Raw genomic sequence first — 17,484 nt, forward strand, 5'->3', positions numbered from 1 at the left:
AAAAAAGTATGACCATCTACCATTAGAAAAAAACTAGCTGTTTTTAATTAAACAAAAATTACAAAAAAAGGATTGTTTGTTATTAAGTTAAGAACAGCTTGAAAAAGTTTAAGAATGATTTGTTGAAAAATATTAAAAAAGGAATCAAAGATTTAATAAAGAGTGTCAATTATTACTACTTATAGCTAAGTCCTTTAATAACAAACTTATTAGTCTCTCACTTTGTGTACTATGATTTCAAAGCCTTATTTGAATTTCATAAAACAGTAAAAAAAGAAACAATTGCTAGCCTCACTAAAGATATTTATATTAAGACTAACCTGAATAAAGAGTGGTTTAACCCAATATATACTTTACTGTAATGAAGACTATAACTCATAACTTATTAGCTACATAAGTTTAACTTTTGCGTTATGACTTATTATTATTAGAAATTAACTAAATGTTAAAAAGTTTATTTATGGTTATCTTTAAACACTTAATAAATTTTGTAGCATGCAGCAACTAAGCATAAAATAGTTTATTTGTAAATAAGCTTAATTTGTTTTACAGTTTTTTTTTTAATTATACTTTTACTAAGACTCAATATGTTACAAAAAAAATTAATTTAGTATAAAGTATTTTCTTTTTCTTTTGAAATATATTTACACTATACCATTCTTTTTACTACATTCATTTAAAGGTATATCTTATTGTTTTCTAGATATATTTCATAAGTAAAGTTAAAAAAACAACAAAAGAATGTCAAGCAGTGTAATGATAGAACCAACAACTTTGTTTAATATAATCAACCAGGAAAATGTATACCCAAATATCAGTGACCCTAATTATTTGTTGTTAATTGGTATGTTCTTGTTTACTTACTATATTAGCTAGACCGTACATACTTGTATATGATTGTTTTTTACACTATCCATTTAAATAATCATATGCCAAAGTAAATAATTTATATTCTATCCATATATATTTTTAAAACTATTAAAACAGTTCCACAGTAGACTATATTAAGCATAAACAAACACTTATGTTTTAAAATGCTTTTTGAGTTATTAACGAACAGAGGCCATTAACAAGTGGATATAAATTAAGTTATATTTGTTAAAAGTTTTTTCACTTTTTGAGAAACAAATTCTCAATCCATAAACTTACTGAACTATAAATACCATTTTACTTGTTTATTCATAAACGCTGAACGCAAAATTACTCTACAATTATCTCACACCGAGCCAGTATTGAATCATCTAATGGTCTAAATTTATTTCCATAAAACTTTCTTATCATTTTTGTTGCATTCTGTCACTTGGATACATTTTTTTTACAACTCTTTATTATAAGTGAACTATCATAAAAATGAATTTTACACTTAGCTTATAATTTTAGACACCTAAACAAATATAGTAAATTTGTCATAATTAGATTTATATTTTCTATTTACTTTATGTTTGAACCTGAAATTACCTCATACAGTCATTTTATTTTATCTAATATGAATTTAATCCATAAATCAAATAAATTCTCAACAGATTTTAAAGCGATTGCTTACATAGAATTATTACAATAAATCACTTTTCCAAACATTTTCAATTTAAAGGGTTTTAAGACTTTTTATTATTAGTAATTCTATACAAAATTTTATTCCATATTTCAAGTTCATTGCAACTTAGTATTTACGTACACATATTTCCTACTATTTAATTATAAACATCTTTATAATGATTTTTCAACTTCTTTTATATATCCACAGTGAAATAAAAACAAAAAGTGAATAAGTAACCAAAATTCATATGTACTTAAGTGTAAATGGTATATGAATGGTTCTTAATGCTTAAGAACACCTAAGAACAATATATTTATATAATCAAAAGTAATCATGTGTAAATCATCAGATTTGCAGACTAACTTGTCAACTACTTGCTACAAACTAACGATGAAAAATTGAGTTATAAGAGTTTTATTTTACTAACAGATTATAGTAGTATAATTAAAAAATAAACTTGTCTTGCAAAAATTTTGCAATCTCACTGTTATTTTTGCAAATTAACTCCAATGTATGTATAGTAAATAAATAATTATTCCAACACTTAACAGACACACTATAAATTATAAGAAATATACATAGGGTTTTAACTAATACGAATGTTTATTTGTTTAAATCTTATATGCATATGTTGTTTGATGTATGAATATAGCAGGGTTTCTAAAAAACCTGGAATCCTGGAAAAAAACTTGAAATTTGACAATTTAGGCTTAAAGAACATGGAAAACTTTTGAGTTTGAATTATTTATAAAAAAACTGGAATTTTAACAAAAATCATCAAAAAAAAAAAACCAGGAATTTCAAAAGACAAAACCTGAAAAAACTGGAATTTTAAATTAAAAATAGACCCTAAATTGTGTAATTAAAAAACTTAAGAGAAATTTTAAAAACCTGGAGAAACTTTGCCAAGAACATCTGGCAACCTTATATAGGGTTTTAACAAATAAAAATTGTTATTTGTTAAAATTATATATTCATATGTCATAATACTTTTATTTTTTTTCAAAGCAGTCTACTCACTAAATATCTTTCAAATTTGTTGATCATTTAAAAAATAAACTTTGTTAGTTTGGAAACGTTTGTGAAATAAAAATGAGAATGAAATGAGTAACCTAAATTCATTCATCAAAGTTGGGAGTAATTATAAATGGATTATGATGTATGTACATGGATTAAATTATTACAACAGTTTATTTGTTTAAATTATATATTCAAATATCACTATATTTATTTTTAAACTGTCTACTTTTGAAATATTTTTCAAGTTTGTTTATCACCTAAATATGAAATTTTGATAGTTTTGAAAACGTTTGTGAAATAAAAATAATAATAAAATAAGTAAACTTAATTCATTTATTTTTACTTGTAAGTGGTGTATAAATATTTCTTGATACTTATAAACAGTATATATGTAATATGTTAAGGTCAATACAATTTTGGGGATTTGCTTACAGGTATTTATTACTATCTAATTATTAACATTTATATACATATCTTTCAACTTCTTGTATCCACAGACGCGCGCACAGATGTTGAGTATGATGAAGGACATATTGTTCTTGCCAGGAGATCAAGAAGAACAGATCTCGGTCACTTCTTCATCCCTTACGATTCACAACTGGAATGCAAGACCCACGTGGTTGTCTATGATGGAAACTGCAAATCAACACAATGTGAAACTGGTATGTTGGTTTGTTAAACTAGGGGTAGGGAGTTCAGCACATTTCTTCTGGTCATGTTATAATTTTCGGTAGATATGATTTAGATCTGTTTGTTATTTTATATAAATAATTAAAAAAAAAAATTTTTTTTCATTATAAAATTTTAATTTTTAAATTTTATTAAAAATCTTTAAGACATAATTTTCTAAATATATCAAGGAATACTTCCTGAAAATTTTTAGGTAGTTATCTCAAAAAACGTAGGAGAAGATATATTTTTAGTGATTTCTAGTTATTTGCTCTTTTAGTTTGCGCCTCCTATAAGGATCCTATTGTTGCCTCTGACTTTGACCGCCTATATCTCAAAAATTATTATGAATTTTTAGGATCTGTGAAAAGCATCTTGAAGCTAAGGTAAAACTATATAAAATAAGATCAATTTTTGCTTAAAAGTGTTTAACCCTCTGATGTCCGTATTAAGAATAAAAAAAAAATTACAAAAAAAGTTGTTGGCCAAAAAACTGATTTCAGCCTCACAAAGACATATTATGAAACTTGTATATAAGATGGTTTTTATGTTCTCGATTTACATGGATGCTTTACCAGTTTGCAACTGGCTTGTTTATAATTTGTTTTTGTTAGAAATTGTCAGTGAATTTTTTTAAACTTTTTGTTGAATTCAAAAAGGTTATTTATGCTTATACTTGTAGTTTGTGATTGTTTTTATATTTTTCTTTCTTTCAAAAAAGGAAATTGAAAGTTAACTCAGTTTGAAACCGATCTCCTGATTACCTTAATCCTATTTTCTTTTTGAAAACTATATTTCGATTACTTACATGATTGACTTTAAACAAATTGCAATGGACTTTAAAAACACAAAGACAATGGTATTTGTGAATTAACTAAATTATAAATTATTAGTTTATAGTTATTTAACAAGCGTTATTATGTAAGTTATGGTAGTATCAAATATCACTAGAGAGTTTAGAACAAATAAACAGGACACAGTAATCTATCCACAGTATACTATGGTTTAATTGTATTGTTTGAAGACTATATTTTGATATTTTTAAAATTAAAGGTTGTTTTGCATTAATATAGTTCTTAATTTATTTTTTAATTTTTTTTGTATATAAACTTAACTCAAACCAATTTATAAATATTTGTCATTTTTAACATTATTATTTTACTACAGATTTACAATTTGAAAATCCGCTCTGCGGTGAAACTGAGTAATTGTTTATTCTCAAAAATAATAAATTAATAAGTATCAAATATCAACTCAACTTGAGAAAAAATAATTGTATTATTTTATTTTTGGTAGTGTTTTTATTTTGCTATTGTGAAGTTAATGGTTTTAGTTATGTCTATTATTATGATGTGGTAATGAAAATTTAATAAAGGTCCAGAATGTGTCTTAAAAATGAAATACATATTTCAATGACTCATATACTTTTGTTTTTTAGGTTTAAAAAAAAATTATTATAATATTTTACTTTCAATTGTTAAGAAAGAATCATCGTTTCTGATGAAAAGTTTAAAGTTTTGTTTTCAATTGAAGTGTATATAATTAAAATAAAGCACATTTAAAACTACTCTAAAAAAAATTTACAAATGTCAACAGATCCAGCGTATGTGTTAGCAAACTTATTTGCTGAAGAGGGGAGTAAAAATCCAGTGAAAATATTAAGAGGAGGATACGAGCATTTCTCTGCTCTCTACCCTTTTCTCAGAACGCAAAAAGTTATCTACATGCCAAGAGTTTGTTGTTTGAATTTTATATCATTTTAGCAGTGCACATAAAAGTGAATTTGTTAAAAATAAGAATAAATATTTTTCTATTCTAAAAGGTGTTTTAGACTAATAAAAATAACACATATTACATTTTTCGCTTGCATTGAAATACAGTATATTATCTTTTTATGTTTTAAAATTATATGTTGTTTTACTTGATCCAAATGTCAGATCTAGTCAAGCTCAACTTTCAAAAAAGTTTGGCCTGATCTGGATCTATTATAATAATAGAACCGATTAAGACCTTTAACAAATTGAATCTTGCTGAATCAGTTTTAAATCTATAAATCAAAATTTAGTTAAATCTTATTCCTAGTGGTCAGATCCTGCATTTGCATCCGGTAGAAAATTATAATAAGTTATATTGATCAGGGTTGCCACTCGGTCAGGAAAAGTCAGGAAATTAGGAAAACTCAGGAAAAATTTAAAAAAATGACAAAAGTCAGGAAAAAATGGGGGGCTTTGAAAAAAAGTCAAGAAAAGTCAGGAAATTTGATAAAATTAAAAAAAAAGTCAGATTTCGTCAGTTTAAATTTACTAAATTGCTTGTTTTCCAAAGCCTATAAATGGTAAAAATTGATTAAAAGTCCTTTAAAGTCAGAAAAAAATTCCAAAATTTTCCTAGAAGTTTACAAAAATATTTAATTTTATTTCCAATGCCTTCATCTAGTATAAATTAGTAAAATATCCTTTATAAAACTGCAAAACTTTTCTATTAACAAATTGAATAACTACCCTACTTGAACAAGCAGATTTTGTAAGCTTTTTAGTATTGATGATCTGTAGTAAAGACAACATAACTGTGATATATACACAAAAGTTTATCTAGCATAATTTTAGAATCAAAGTGTTTTTTGTTTAAGTAAATAATTGAGTTCTTTATAACTAAGCAGTTAGTTTAGTATTTTATGTAACAAGTTAATGTGTACACTTAACCTCTTTATAATTTTTTCAAAGGTGTTTAAATTTATAAAATAAGTTTTAAGAGAGGTATATGCCAAGATTAAGTTTACTTATTATTTGTATTTTTTGTAAAGTAACTTAAGTTTTTAAAGTAAATATTTTAGATTTAGTTTGTGGCTTGATTAAGTTGCTTGATTTAGAGAAAAGATTCTTTTCAACAAGTGTAGGGGCAGCAGATGAGAGCGATTTAAATAAAATGAGGCAAATGATTTTAACTGCCAAGAAAATGAAGCGGAATGCAGTTCAGATGAAGGAAACCATATCTTTATTAGATGAGAAGGTTGAAGTGCTAATAAAAAAACGGAGAAAATAAATTTTAGTACATAAATTAAAAAAACAGTATTTGATTAAGTTCTTTTATTGTTTTAAGGTTTCAACTGTAAAAATTTTTATTGTTTTAAGATTTTAGTTGTGAAAGTTTGTTATTAATTCAAGGTTTTAGTTGTAAAAGTTCCTTATATGTTGTTTGTTTATCTAGATACATTTATGCTAGGAAATGCTAAAAAAATTGTGTCTTTTTTCAGACAAGCTGTGTTTATAAGGTAATAATACAAGTATTTTGCTGATAGCTGTTTATTACAAACATCAATCATACACAAATGGTTTAAGTGATGTACTGGAAGTTTGATAATAGAATTCAGCAAAAATCTGTTATTTTTAACCTGTATTAAAATTAGATTGAAAGCTTTATATAGTTTCAAGTGTTAGATTATGTATTTTAGAATAAGTTTAATTTAAGATTTTGATTGAGAAAAGTCAGGATAGTTTTGGTAAAAAGTCAGGAAAAAGTCAGGAAAAGTCAGGAAATTTTTCCCAGCTAGAACAGTGGCAACCATGATTGATTGTAATGTACTTGATGTTTAATATTTTGCGTAATTTTTATCAAACTTATAAATCTGGTTTTTGTGCATTTCTCTTTGATAATTACCCTGCTCTGGTTGTGTGATTTTTTTTTTGAGCTTATTAAGTATTAACAAGTTGTTTAATAAATATAAGCTGGATAAAAATATTTTAAATTAATATATATTTTCATACACAGGAGTTAGACAAGTTTCAAACTTACCCATGTGAAATAATACAAGGAATGCTTTATGTGGGTTCAAATCAGCATGCTACAAATGATACTATATTCAAACATCTAAATATTGATACTAATCTACATCTTACTACTAATACTGAACTGTATGAGTTAGTTTGTTATTATTGTGCTACAAATGATACTATATTCAAACATCTAAATTTAGTTGTATATGCTAATCTACATTTTACTTCTAATACTGAACTGTATGAGTTTGTTTGGTATTTCTTTGCTAATAATGCTACAGTAACCCTCGCTTATTTACGCACATTGTGTCCACAGAAAAATGCGTAAAGATACTAGATATCGTTAAGATACAAGAGGTACCAATATACTTACTATAATGGCTGTTTTTTGATATTGATTCTAGTTAAAAGCAAACTGGAGACTTTCTCACTTTTAAAAATTTGCTTACTTTATTTTTAAATTAAAACAAAGAACAAAACTATACATATATTAAGATTATATAAAAAGATTAAAAATTATATAAAATAATAATACTTATAGAAAATTTTTACTAATTTTAATATAAGTAGATTTATCTCTTTCTTTACTTATATGTGACTTATTTGATACTTAACATTTATATTACAGTAACCTCTCGGATCTTTACGCACTCGTGACGTTACGCACTCTCGTTTAGTACGCATTTCAGAATTCTATAAAATTCAAAAAATTAAAACTTTAATTTTTAATATTGAATAAATTAGGTTTAATGTATGTTTTTAAATTAAAATATGTTTTTGAATGCTAACACACCTCTCTATATCTTTAGACTTTGTAAATTTATGTTCCTTGACTAATTGACAAACATTTAGTTATACCTCAGTATATCAGAAATTTTGTTAACAAAAAAAGATTAAATCAAAATTCTGAAATAAATATGACTCTGTTTAATAATGAAAGTATAATGAAATAATGAGAGTTTGAAACACAAAAAAATAATACAGCAGTCTTGCCCTATATATTAATAAACACCATTTACAATTGTAAAGAAATGCTTAATTATAAATTGAATTTGCTAAGTAGAATAGAATATAAATGTCACATATAAATAAAGATAAAAATAATTTCTAGTTATTATTAAAATATAAAATTATTTCTATTCGTATTATTATTTTATAGCAATTCAAATCCTTTTTTTTTAATATATGTAAAGTTTTATCTGTTGTTTTCACATTTAAAAATAAAGTAAACAAGTAGTTAAAAGTGGGAAAATGTCCAGTCTGCTTTTAAGGCCATAGGGGGAGGGGGTAGGCCATGTTTTTTACAAGTTGATCTTATTTTATAGAGTTTTTACTAAGCTTCAAGTTGCTTTTTACCGTTTTTAAAAATTCGAATTAGTTTTTGAGATATGACCGGCCAAAGTCGGGCCGCATAACAGGTTCCTTATGGGGAAGGAAAAACTAAAACGGCGAAAAAAGACTAATCCATTCAAAATCCTCCTTTATTTTTTAAGCAATCTTCTTCAAACTTTCACAGTCTATTCTTTATACAATAACAAAAAAACGTTATTTGTGACTTTAAAAAATTTCAAGTAAAAATACATTTTTTTTGAAAAAAAAATTTTTTTTTTGATAAAAAATAACTTTTTTTTAAATATTTTTGTCATAAAATTTTAATTTTTTAAAATTTTTAAAATTCACAAATAACGTTTTTTTTCTCATAATGTAAGGAACATTTCCTGAAAATTTGAAGAAGATTGCTTGAAAAATGAAGGAGAAGATAGATTTTAAAGCCCGTTTTTAAAAACTCGAGAAAAACGGCTTTAAAGTTACCCTTTATAAAGACAACCCTTTATATAACCGGTCATAAAAAAAAAAGTTACTTAATATTTTTAAAATCTAAAAAAAGCATCTGAAAGATTATGAAATTTACTATAATATACGTCTATATGTTATTTTTGGTCAAAAAATGGCTTCTACCCCCCCCCCCCCCCCCCTATGGCCAACTAGAAGTAATATTAAAAAAACAGCCATTATAGTGAGTATATCTGGTACCTCTCGTTTTTTTTACGATCTCTCATACCTTTACGCACTTTTTCTGGACACAATGTGCGTAAATAAGCGAGAGGTTACTGTATATTCTACATAGCAAATTCAATTTATAATTATTTATGTATTATTTATTTGTGTTTTAAACTTTCATTTTTTCATTATACTTTCATTATTTAAAACAGTCATATTTTTTTCAGAATTTTTATTAATTTCTTATTGTTAACAACATTTCTTATATACTGGGGTATAACTAAATGTATATCAATTAGTCAAGGAACATAAGTTTACAAATTCTAAAGATATAGATAAGTATCTTAGCATTTAAGAACATATTTTAGATTGTAAATATACAATAAACCTAATTTGTGCAATATTAAAAAAAATCAATTTTATTTTTTGAATTTTTTAGAATTCTAAAATGCGTAACTAAACGAGATTGCGTAACGTCACGAGTGCGTAAAGATGCGAGAGGTTACCTTATATTAAAACTTATGAATATTGATGCTAGTTTACATCCTACAATAAATTTTTAATTTTTTTAGTCAGTTTTTGTTATAAATTCCCATGTTGACTAAAAATATATTATGTTGGTTCAATAATTTATATATATATATATATATATATAATTTTATATTTTTTTATTTGAATATGTTAGACAAAAATTTAAAATAAACTTTTTAATCAAGCAAGTAGTGTTAGTTTATTTACTAATAAATCACTACATTTACACAGTTATTTACCCATTTAGTTTTTTGCCACTTAATTATTTATTGCCTCCTTATAGCAAAATATACACATTAAAGAATGATTTTATAGGACACCAATCTGCTTTTCACTTTTCAAAGTATATATTTCATTAATTTAGATGTCCATTAAGTTTTGAAACAATTTTTAATAAGCCTTATGTGCTTATGTTAACTTAGTTTAGAGAAAGGGGTTTCCCAAAGTTAGTCAACTTGCCTTGAGCAGTAAAGGGGCCACATGGCCTTAATTTGTAACTTACACAAGATTTTCTGAAATTGATGATGAAAAGCAAAAAAAAGGTCTTGGATTTTTAATGGTAGATTATTCGGTAATCTTGTCTGAGGGGGCCATAGTTTTTTTAACTTCTCTAAAGGGGGCTTTGAAAAAGTTAAGTTAGAGAAACCACGGTTTAGAGAAAAGGTATAAAACGTACAGCCTACGTGTGTTCTGGCCGGAAAAAAAATTGTTAAAATCATTCTAGCTTTTTTATAAAAAAAATACTTTGAAAATGCTGTTAATTTGAATTATTTAAACGCAGTATTGTTTCTGAAGAGTTTTTATTTTAGTTGTTTTAGTATAGTTTTTTAAATTAGTAACCCGAAAGAAAGTTATTACAAGTCTGGCGCGCAGATGAATACAATCCCAACCCTATTTTAGACTTAACATATTTGCTGAATTAGTTACAAAAATTTTTATTAATGTTTGTTACTTATGTTTTATACTAGTTATACTAATCAACAATTAAGAATTAAATTTGGTGTAAATACTCAATACATGTTTTTTATTGCTAATTACTATTTTATGCTAAACTATAGGATATTTATAAAAAGGTTTATAAATAAAACACCCATATATATTTTTATGTTTTTATTTAACAAGGGTTTATGATTTATACTTTGGTTTAGCACAGACACAATTTTTATTAAACATAAGTGATATATATACAAAAATTATTATATTCAATTGTTTTGAAAATTAAGATTAAATGAGTTACTAGCAAGCTCAAAACAAATTTTATTAAAGCAGTTTTTGTTGACAGAAAGGAAATATCAAACAAATGTGAAAATAGCAAACTGATCAATTTAGCAGACGATAAAGATGCAAATTTAATCGAACATTCCAAAGAAATCAACGAATTCATTTGTTAGTTGTTTTTCTTGTACAAAAACTTATTTTTATATCTTTTTTATTTGTTTTAAGAATAAAATCAATAAGTTTGTATAAAGTTAAATAACAAATTTTGTAAAAAAGGTTTAACAAGAAAATATTCAGCTTAGAAAATATGATAAAGAAAACTAAAAATTCAAACTCTGTATAAAATACATATATTCTAAAGTTTAATTTTTGTAGCATATTTTTTTGTACTTTTTTAGAAAATAATTTTTAAGAATGTTTTTTTTTGTTATAAATTGTTTGGTTTAAATATGAATATTGTACCTACTCATTAAAAATAACTTTTATATATCAACCATTGTTAATTTTATTTATTGAACTAGAAATATAAATTAAACAAGTTCTAATGTTTTAAACGAATATTAAAAAGTCAATAGTTTAAATATAGTTCAAATATACTTTAATTTTTAAAACTCTTTTTTTTTCAGCCATAAATAGAAAACAAGGTAGAACAGTACTAATATCATCAGATAATGGAAAAAGTAGAAATATAACAGCTTGCCTGTTATATATAATGAAGTACTACAGTTGGACTCTTAAAGTTAGTTTTTTAACTTAGTTTGAAAAAAGATATAAAAAGTTTTTTATGTTGAATGTAAATATATATCTTAAATTTAATATAAATTTTTATTTGTTTAACTATATTTATTTTTGAATCAACATTAAGTAATGTCTAAAACACGACTAAAATAACAAATTTAATAACTTTATAAACATTTTGCTTATAAGACCTTTAGGTATAAGTTTTTGAAGTCTTTCTTAAAACTAGCTTATGTTTTAGAAATAAATTAATATTTTCATTGTTCTAATGATAACTATTAGTATTTTAAATTTAACATAGTAATCACAAATTTATAGATATTAACCTAAATTATCCCTTTAAATTTTATAACGATATAATGTATTTTATTAGCAAGCATGGAGTCATATGAAGCAATGCAAGGAAAATTTTCGACCAAACAGAAATTTTGTCGCTCAACTTTCAAACTACGAACAGGAAATTCTTGGTGAAAAAATAACTGATATTTCTTATCCTAACTATTAATTATGATTTAATTTAAAAAAAATCGAAAACTGTTAGATGACAATATTCATATTTTAATATGAAATATTAAATTTACATATAATATAACTGTTTTATAATAAGTTATTTAACTGCAGTGCAGTATCTGAACTTTTTTGTTTTCATACAAAGATAACAATTTCAGCTTTGTACGTTTGCTTCAAATTATATGATGTTTTTTAATTGAAATGTTTATATTTAAGTTTTGTCATTTTAAAATACATTCTGTTAAAATGAGATTAAAAAGTTACTATAATTTTTTTATTAAAATCCTAAGCAAAAATTAAAATCTATTGTGTTTATAAATTTAGCTGTAAGATCTCAATTACTTATGGTATTATATGATTTTAAACAATTTTACTAATGTCTTCATTTTGTACTTATCTTTAAAACGAAAAATGAATCATTTTAATTTGATTTCAACAGAATAAACTTTAAATAAAGACAATTCCTTTTAAAAATAATTTCTCACGTTTTTTTAATAAAAACAAGTTTTATTAATTTAGTATGGGTTTAGTTGCTGAAGTAAATCTATATAAATTGTTGAACAAATATTTTTTAAATCGTATATTAATCGTTATTGTTTAATCTTGAAATTTATTAAAAAAACATAAGTTCTATAATACATTTGTTTTAGTTTTTGTTCCAACTAATTTACACTGTGTTTTTTTTGCTACTGTGATTTACATGTTACTGTGAGTTTTTTTTTATATTTGTTATACTATTATTTGTTTTTTTTACCTTTTGTTGTTTTTTTTTAAATAAATTCCACTACAACCATTTTCTAAGAATAGAAACACAAAATAAACTCAAATATTTTCTTAAAATAATATTTTTTTGCTCTCTTGACTTATAAATGACACTAATTTTATGCATTTTCCTCATAAAATAGTTTTTGTTATCGCTTAATAAACACATAAAAATACAGAGTTCTATCAGTTTAAACCAAATTAAATTTAGATTATTAAGTTAAAATTTATGTATTTAAAAACAAAAAAAAATGAATAAGAACAGAATTAATTACTTAATCACTTTTATGTGTTAACTTTGTTTAATTTTATTCATTTTACAATAAACAAAATTTAACATAAAACTAATACTACCATTTTCGATTTAATATCACTCTATAAAATGTTTCTGTTAAAAACAATACTTACAAAAATAAGAAACTTCGCGACATTTTATTCACAATTAAATACAAAACAAAGTCATGAATGATTAAATAACAAGCCTAGTGATTTATTTTCTTTTAATAAGTAAACTGGATGTCTTACGAACTCCACTGCTAAATTTAACTTTACTGAAAAATTTATTTTAGATTACTTTTATACAAATTGGCTATAATTATATAAATATCTACACGTTATACTAAAAATCTAATCATTAAATGACATTTTTAAATATTTTTACATTAGAATTAGTCTTCATTTAAGTGGAAACGTTGAGGTCAATTATAATTTGGTTGTTGTTGTTGTAAATTCATATTTATAACTAGAAGACGATCAATTGTTTCATTTAACTTTTGTCGAAACTTGTCATAAATCTTCTTTAGTTTGATTTCAGCTTACTTAATATTTGTACCTAATTTTCTAATTAATTTTAGCTTATGAGTTTGTTGAACGATGACTTTTTTTGAAACGTTTGTTGCAAAGTGTCTCTTTTTTACACTTTTAGGCGTTTTGTGTTCTTGTACAGATCCACATCGATTTCCAATATATGTTTTGTTATACTTTGTTTTTTAAAAGAAAACATAAGTTCAAACGACCGTTTGTCATTACGAGAAATATTTAGAAGCTTTGCAAGATCAGTGTTGTTCGTGATACCTTAAATTAAATATTCCCATTTCGGTATATCCTTTCAACATTCAGTTTAAACTTGTCCTTACTCAGCTAACAAAATTATATAATATTTAAGTAAAAGAAAATATTAGCAAGTTTTTAATAAGAATAATATTTAAATCTTCAAGTTATCATCATAATTTTTTTTATTATGATTAAAAACTTTTATTTAAACTTAATCATCTTAACATATACCTGAAATTTAAGTTTGACAACATGTTAATAAGTTTTCAACTACAAATACAACTTAATATTTAGAAACTAGTTAATAAAATGGTTCCAAATAATTTTTAATTACTTAGTTTTATAAGAAATCCTTCAAATTTACTATAGCGGTCATTTAGCAAGCTTCATGGATTTTTCGATTCGATCGGACACTTTTGTAAAAAAAAATATCGTGGTCCTACTTTGTAAATTTCAAACGAACCTGGCTGAATCACAACGGTATGGATCTGTTAAGTCACTGATACTACTTAATCTGTTTTAGTTATTTCTACCAAAAAAGGTAATGACATATTTTAGGATTTAGAAACTTTTTTTAGATTTTTATGATAATAATTGATAAACAGCAGAAAAAAAATTCTAAGGCGTATTTTAAGGTAGTTTCAAAACTTTCACTAAATACTTCGGGAAAACATTTAAAGTCACAATAGATATAACGACAATGAATTTTACTATTAGGTATAAAAATTAAACTAAATATTCTGGAGTCAATGTAAAAAAGCAAAAAAAGTTATTAGACGATATTGGGATAGTGTTTCAAGTTTTATTAGACAACAAAGAAAAACAAATGAAAGTTAAACTACATGTTTAAGGGGAACGGGCAAAATAGCTCGTAGACAAAGTTGCAAAAGGTTACTAAATTGCATGAGATCAAAATTGCATGTAGATACTTTTGAACAAAAACAATTTTGCACCAAGGTTCAGTTTTGCACGAATTAAGTTTTTGCAAGACGTAAAAAACATAAAAAAAAAATATATAAATTGATAAAAAAACAATAAGAAAATTAAGTTACTAGCCGAGAATGAGAGTTAGGAGTAACAGTGATAGTAAACAATAACATGAAAAAAACCTATTAAAATTAAATTTAACCAATAAAAAAATTGAAAATGTAATAAAAAAATACAACTCGTTCAAAAATATCTCCATATAAAACTGTCTGCTCGTGCGAAAGTGTCTTTGTCAAAAAGTGATCATTCGTGCAATTTTATCCTCTCGTGCAAAAGTATATTCTGAATTTGTGCACTTCTGCAATTTTGTCCCCTCGTGCAATTTTGTCCCTCTCACAAATTTAAGAGCTACCCATGTTTAATTGTTCTTGATGAACAGCGTTAAAAAGGTCTTAGGTGCACTAGATAATACGGGAAATAAAATAAAAGTTATTCTACGAGATATTAAGGGAAAGTCATTCAAAGTTAACCGAGTATTACGATAAAATATAAACTCACACTAGATTTTTTAGAGTTAATTTTACACAGTAAAACAAGGTGTAGAGGTTACAGATTTTATTTGATTCCGATTTTAAAAACAAAACCTAGATTTGGTTGTATCTAAACTAAAAAATTTAACCCTGATCCGGCAATATCCTGTTCATAAGATCCGGAAAAACAAGATACAGACCCAGCAGGATACTTTGTTCGAAATAAGATCTGTGTTAGAATCCGTACGGATACCAGTACTTTGGATCCTGAAGGTCACTTATGTTTTCGTTACTGAAAGTATATATAAACTCTGTGATTGATTAAAACTTTTCCAGTTTTAGTTAAGATTAAGTAAAAAAACTAAAATTAAAGTCTAGTAGTTGGTAACATTTAACTATATAACAAATAAATATATTTAATAACTGTTAGGTATACTATTAAAATCCACCTGCGTTTATATCCGACCAGTTTTTTTATAGTTTATTACTATTAATTAATTTATAAATATTTTTTTTAATAATTTTTTATTTATTTCTCACTATCACTGTTAACCATAACGCTAACCCTCGAGTGGTAAGCGTTTCTCGAATTTTACTGGGTGGATTTTGATCTCAGGTGGATTTTTGTCGCGGGTTACTTTAGAATGCGTCCCGTTAACTCTAGTATCTTATCACAATATATTTTCTAGTTTAACTTGAGGTGTATGGATAACTTAGGTCCGAGGCCTAAAAGAAATATTGCTAGTTTTGATTAATAAAGATAATTTGAAGAGCTTATCAGTATTGAGTTTTTTATCTTTAAAAATGGGTAACAATATTCTAAAATTATGTTAAGTATTAAATGTAAAACTTTGTATTAATTTAAAATGTGTTTAAAGTATTTATTATGATCACAATTATCAATCAGTAACAAAAACAAGATTTTTAGTTGATACATTTTTTTACTCGTTCTAAACAGTTTTATCATCTGTAGTTTTAAAATAAACTTGAATTGATTTCATTAAAGCATTATACTCATTTGCAAAAAAATACAACACTTGTTACACCAGTGTTTCCCAAAGTGAGCCACATGGACCTTTGGTAATTTAAGAAATATAACCAGTAAAGGGGTCAATGTGGGCTCTTATGATACTTAGTAGTTACACTAGATGTTTTATATTCGATAGTGAAAATGAAAAAAGATGTATTTAACGTTATTAAGTTTTTACTTAAAGTTGAAGGAGCTTTTAAAGTTTTAGAGGTCCGTAAGCTGTGAAAGGGGAAACCATGTTGCTATAATTTGATAGATACATTAACTATTCTGGAATTAGTAGTGAATAGCAAATAATAAAACTTCTTAGTTGTATGTAAGGAAAATGTTTTTAAATTATTTTCGGAGGGGTTATAGATTTTTTTTATTTTATTAAAAAGAGCCTTACGAAAAAAAAATTGGAAGACTCTTAAGTAAGTATTATAATTCACTGACGAGAGTGATTTTAAACTAGTCTGATTTATTTTGAACGCTTTATCTGTGTTTTAAATGAAAATTTACTTATTGCAGCTTACGTTTAAGTGTATGCCGCTATATAACTTAAAAACCTTTAATTTATCTTACAGATTAAAAAACTGTCATGAGTATATTAAAAGTTGTATTGAATTAAGCATTACATTCAGCACAACACTTTTTTCTAGGTATTGTAATAAGCACTATAAATTAGAATTTATTGAGTAACTAGTTTTAACAGTACAACATAAATCCACACAAAATTAATACAAAATTAAGTTTAATGAAAACAACCTAATGTAAACTTTATGGGTTACTAAACATGAGACCACGGGGTTTTCACTATTTTCATACTTAACATGCATTAGTTCTTTCAAAAATAATTCTGCGGATTTTAGAAAATTTAAAGAAATTTTAAGTGATGCAAATAAATTATTGGTTGAAGTAAAAATCTGCTTTTTATATACGCATTTTACCAGCCCAAGTGTTGCATTTGTACAAGTATTCGACCTAAAAAGTAACAAAAAACACTCATACATGTCCTTAAAATATAAGCTAAATATTAATTTAAAGCTTATATTGTATTTATAGACAGTTAATTTGCTTTAGTATGTTTTGTCTGTATATAATATTTCATTTTACAAAGTTGCAAAATATTTTTTTTTAAATATAATAAATGACTTGATACATTTAAACATTTAAGGCTTTTATTTATGTTAAAATTATTTTCGT

At 24.8% G+C, this 17,484-nt stretch overlaps 1 protein-coding gene across 1 annotated transcript; it reads left to right on the top strand.

Annotated features, from left to right (window-relative positions):
• Positions 1-741: 741 nt before the first annotated feature.
• Positions 742-11,992, top strand: LOC145841137 (serine/threonine/tyrosine-interacting-like protein 1). The gene is made up of 7 exons (XM_082948509.1): positions 742-844; positions 3,055-3,219; positions 4,823-4,959; positions 6,995-7,143; positions 10,814-10,917; positions 11,376-11,488; positions 11,861-11,992. The coding sequence occupies exons 1-7, from the start codon at positions 742-744 to the stop codon at positions 11,990-11,992; spliced, it is 903 nt and encodes a 300-aa protein (XP_082804635.1).
• Positions 11,993-17,484: the final 5,492 nt, after the last annotated feature.

The sequence above is a fragment of the Thalia democratica genome, chromosome 7 (genome assembly GCF_965202585.1).
Source record: "Thalia democratica chromosome 7, ktThaDemo2.hap1.1, whole genome shotgun sequence".
In the NCBI taxonomy this organism is placed as follows: Eukaryota; Metazoa; Chordata; class Thaliacea; order Salpida; family Salpidae; genus Thalia; species Thalia democratica.

What these genes read in the sequence shown, in the direction of transcription:
- LOC145841137 (XM_082948509.1), top strand. Translation starts at nt 742, where the DNA reads ATGTCAAGCAGTGTAATGATAGAACCAACAACTTTGTTTAATATAATC. An exon ending in AAGTTATCTACATGCCAAGA is followed by an intron (nt 4,960 to 6,994) that starts GTTTGTTGTTTG and finishes TTTCATACACAG; the next exon opens with GAGTTAGACAAGTTTCAAAC. An exon ending in AGAAATCAACGAATTCATTT is followed by an intron (nt 10,918 to 11,375) that starts GTTAGTTGTTTT and finishes TTTTTTTTTCAG; the next exon opens with CCATAAATAGAAAACAAGGT.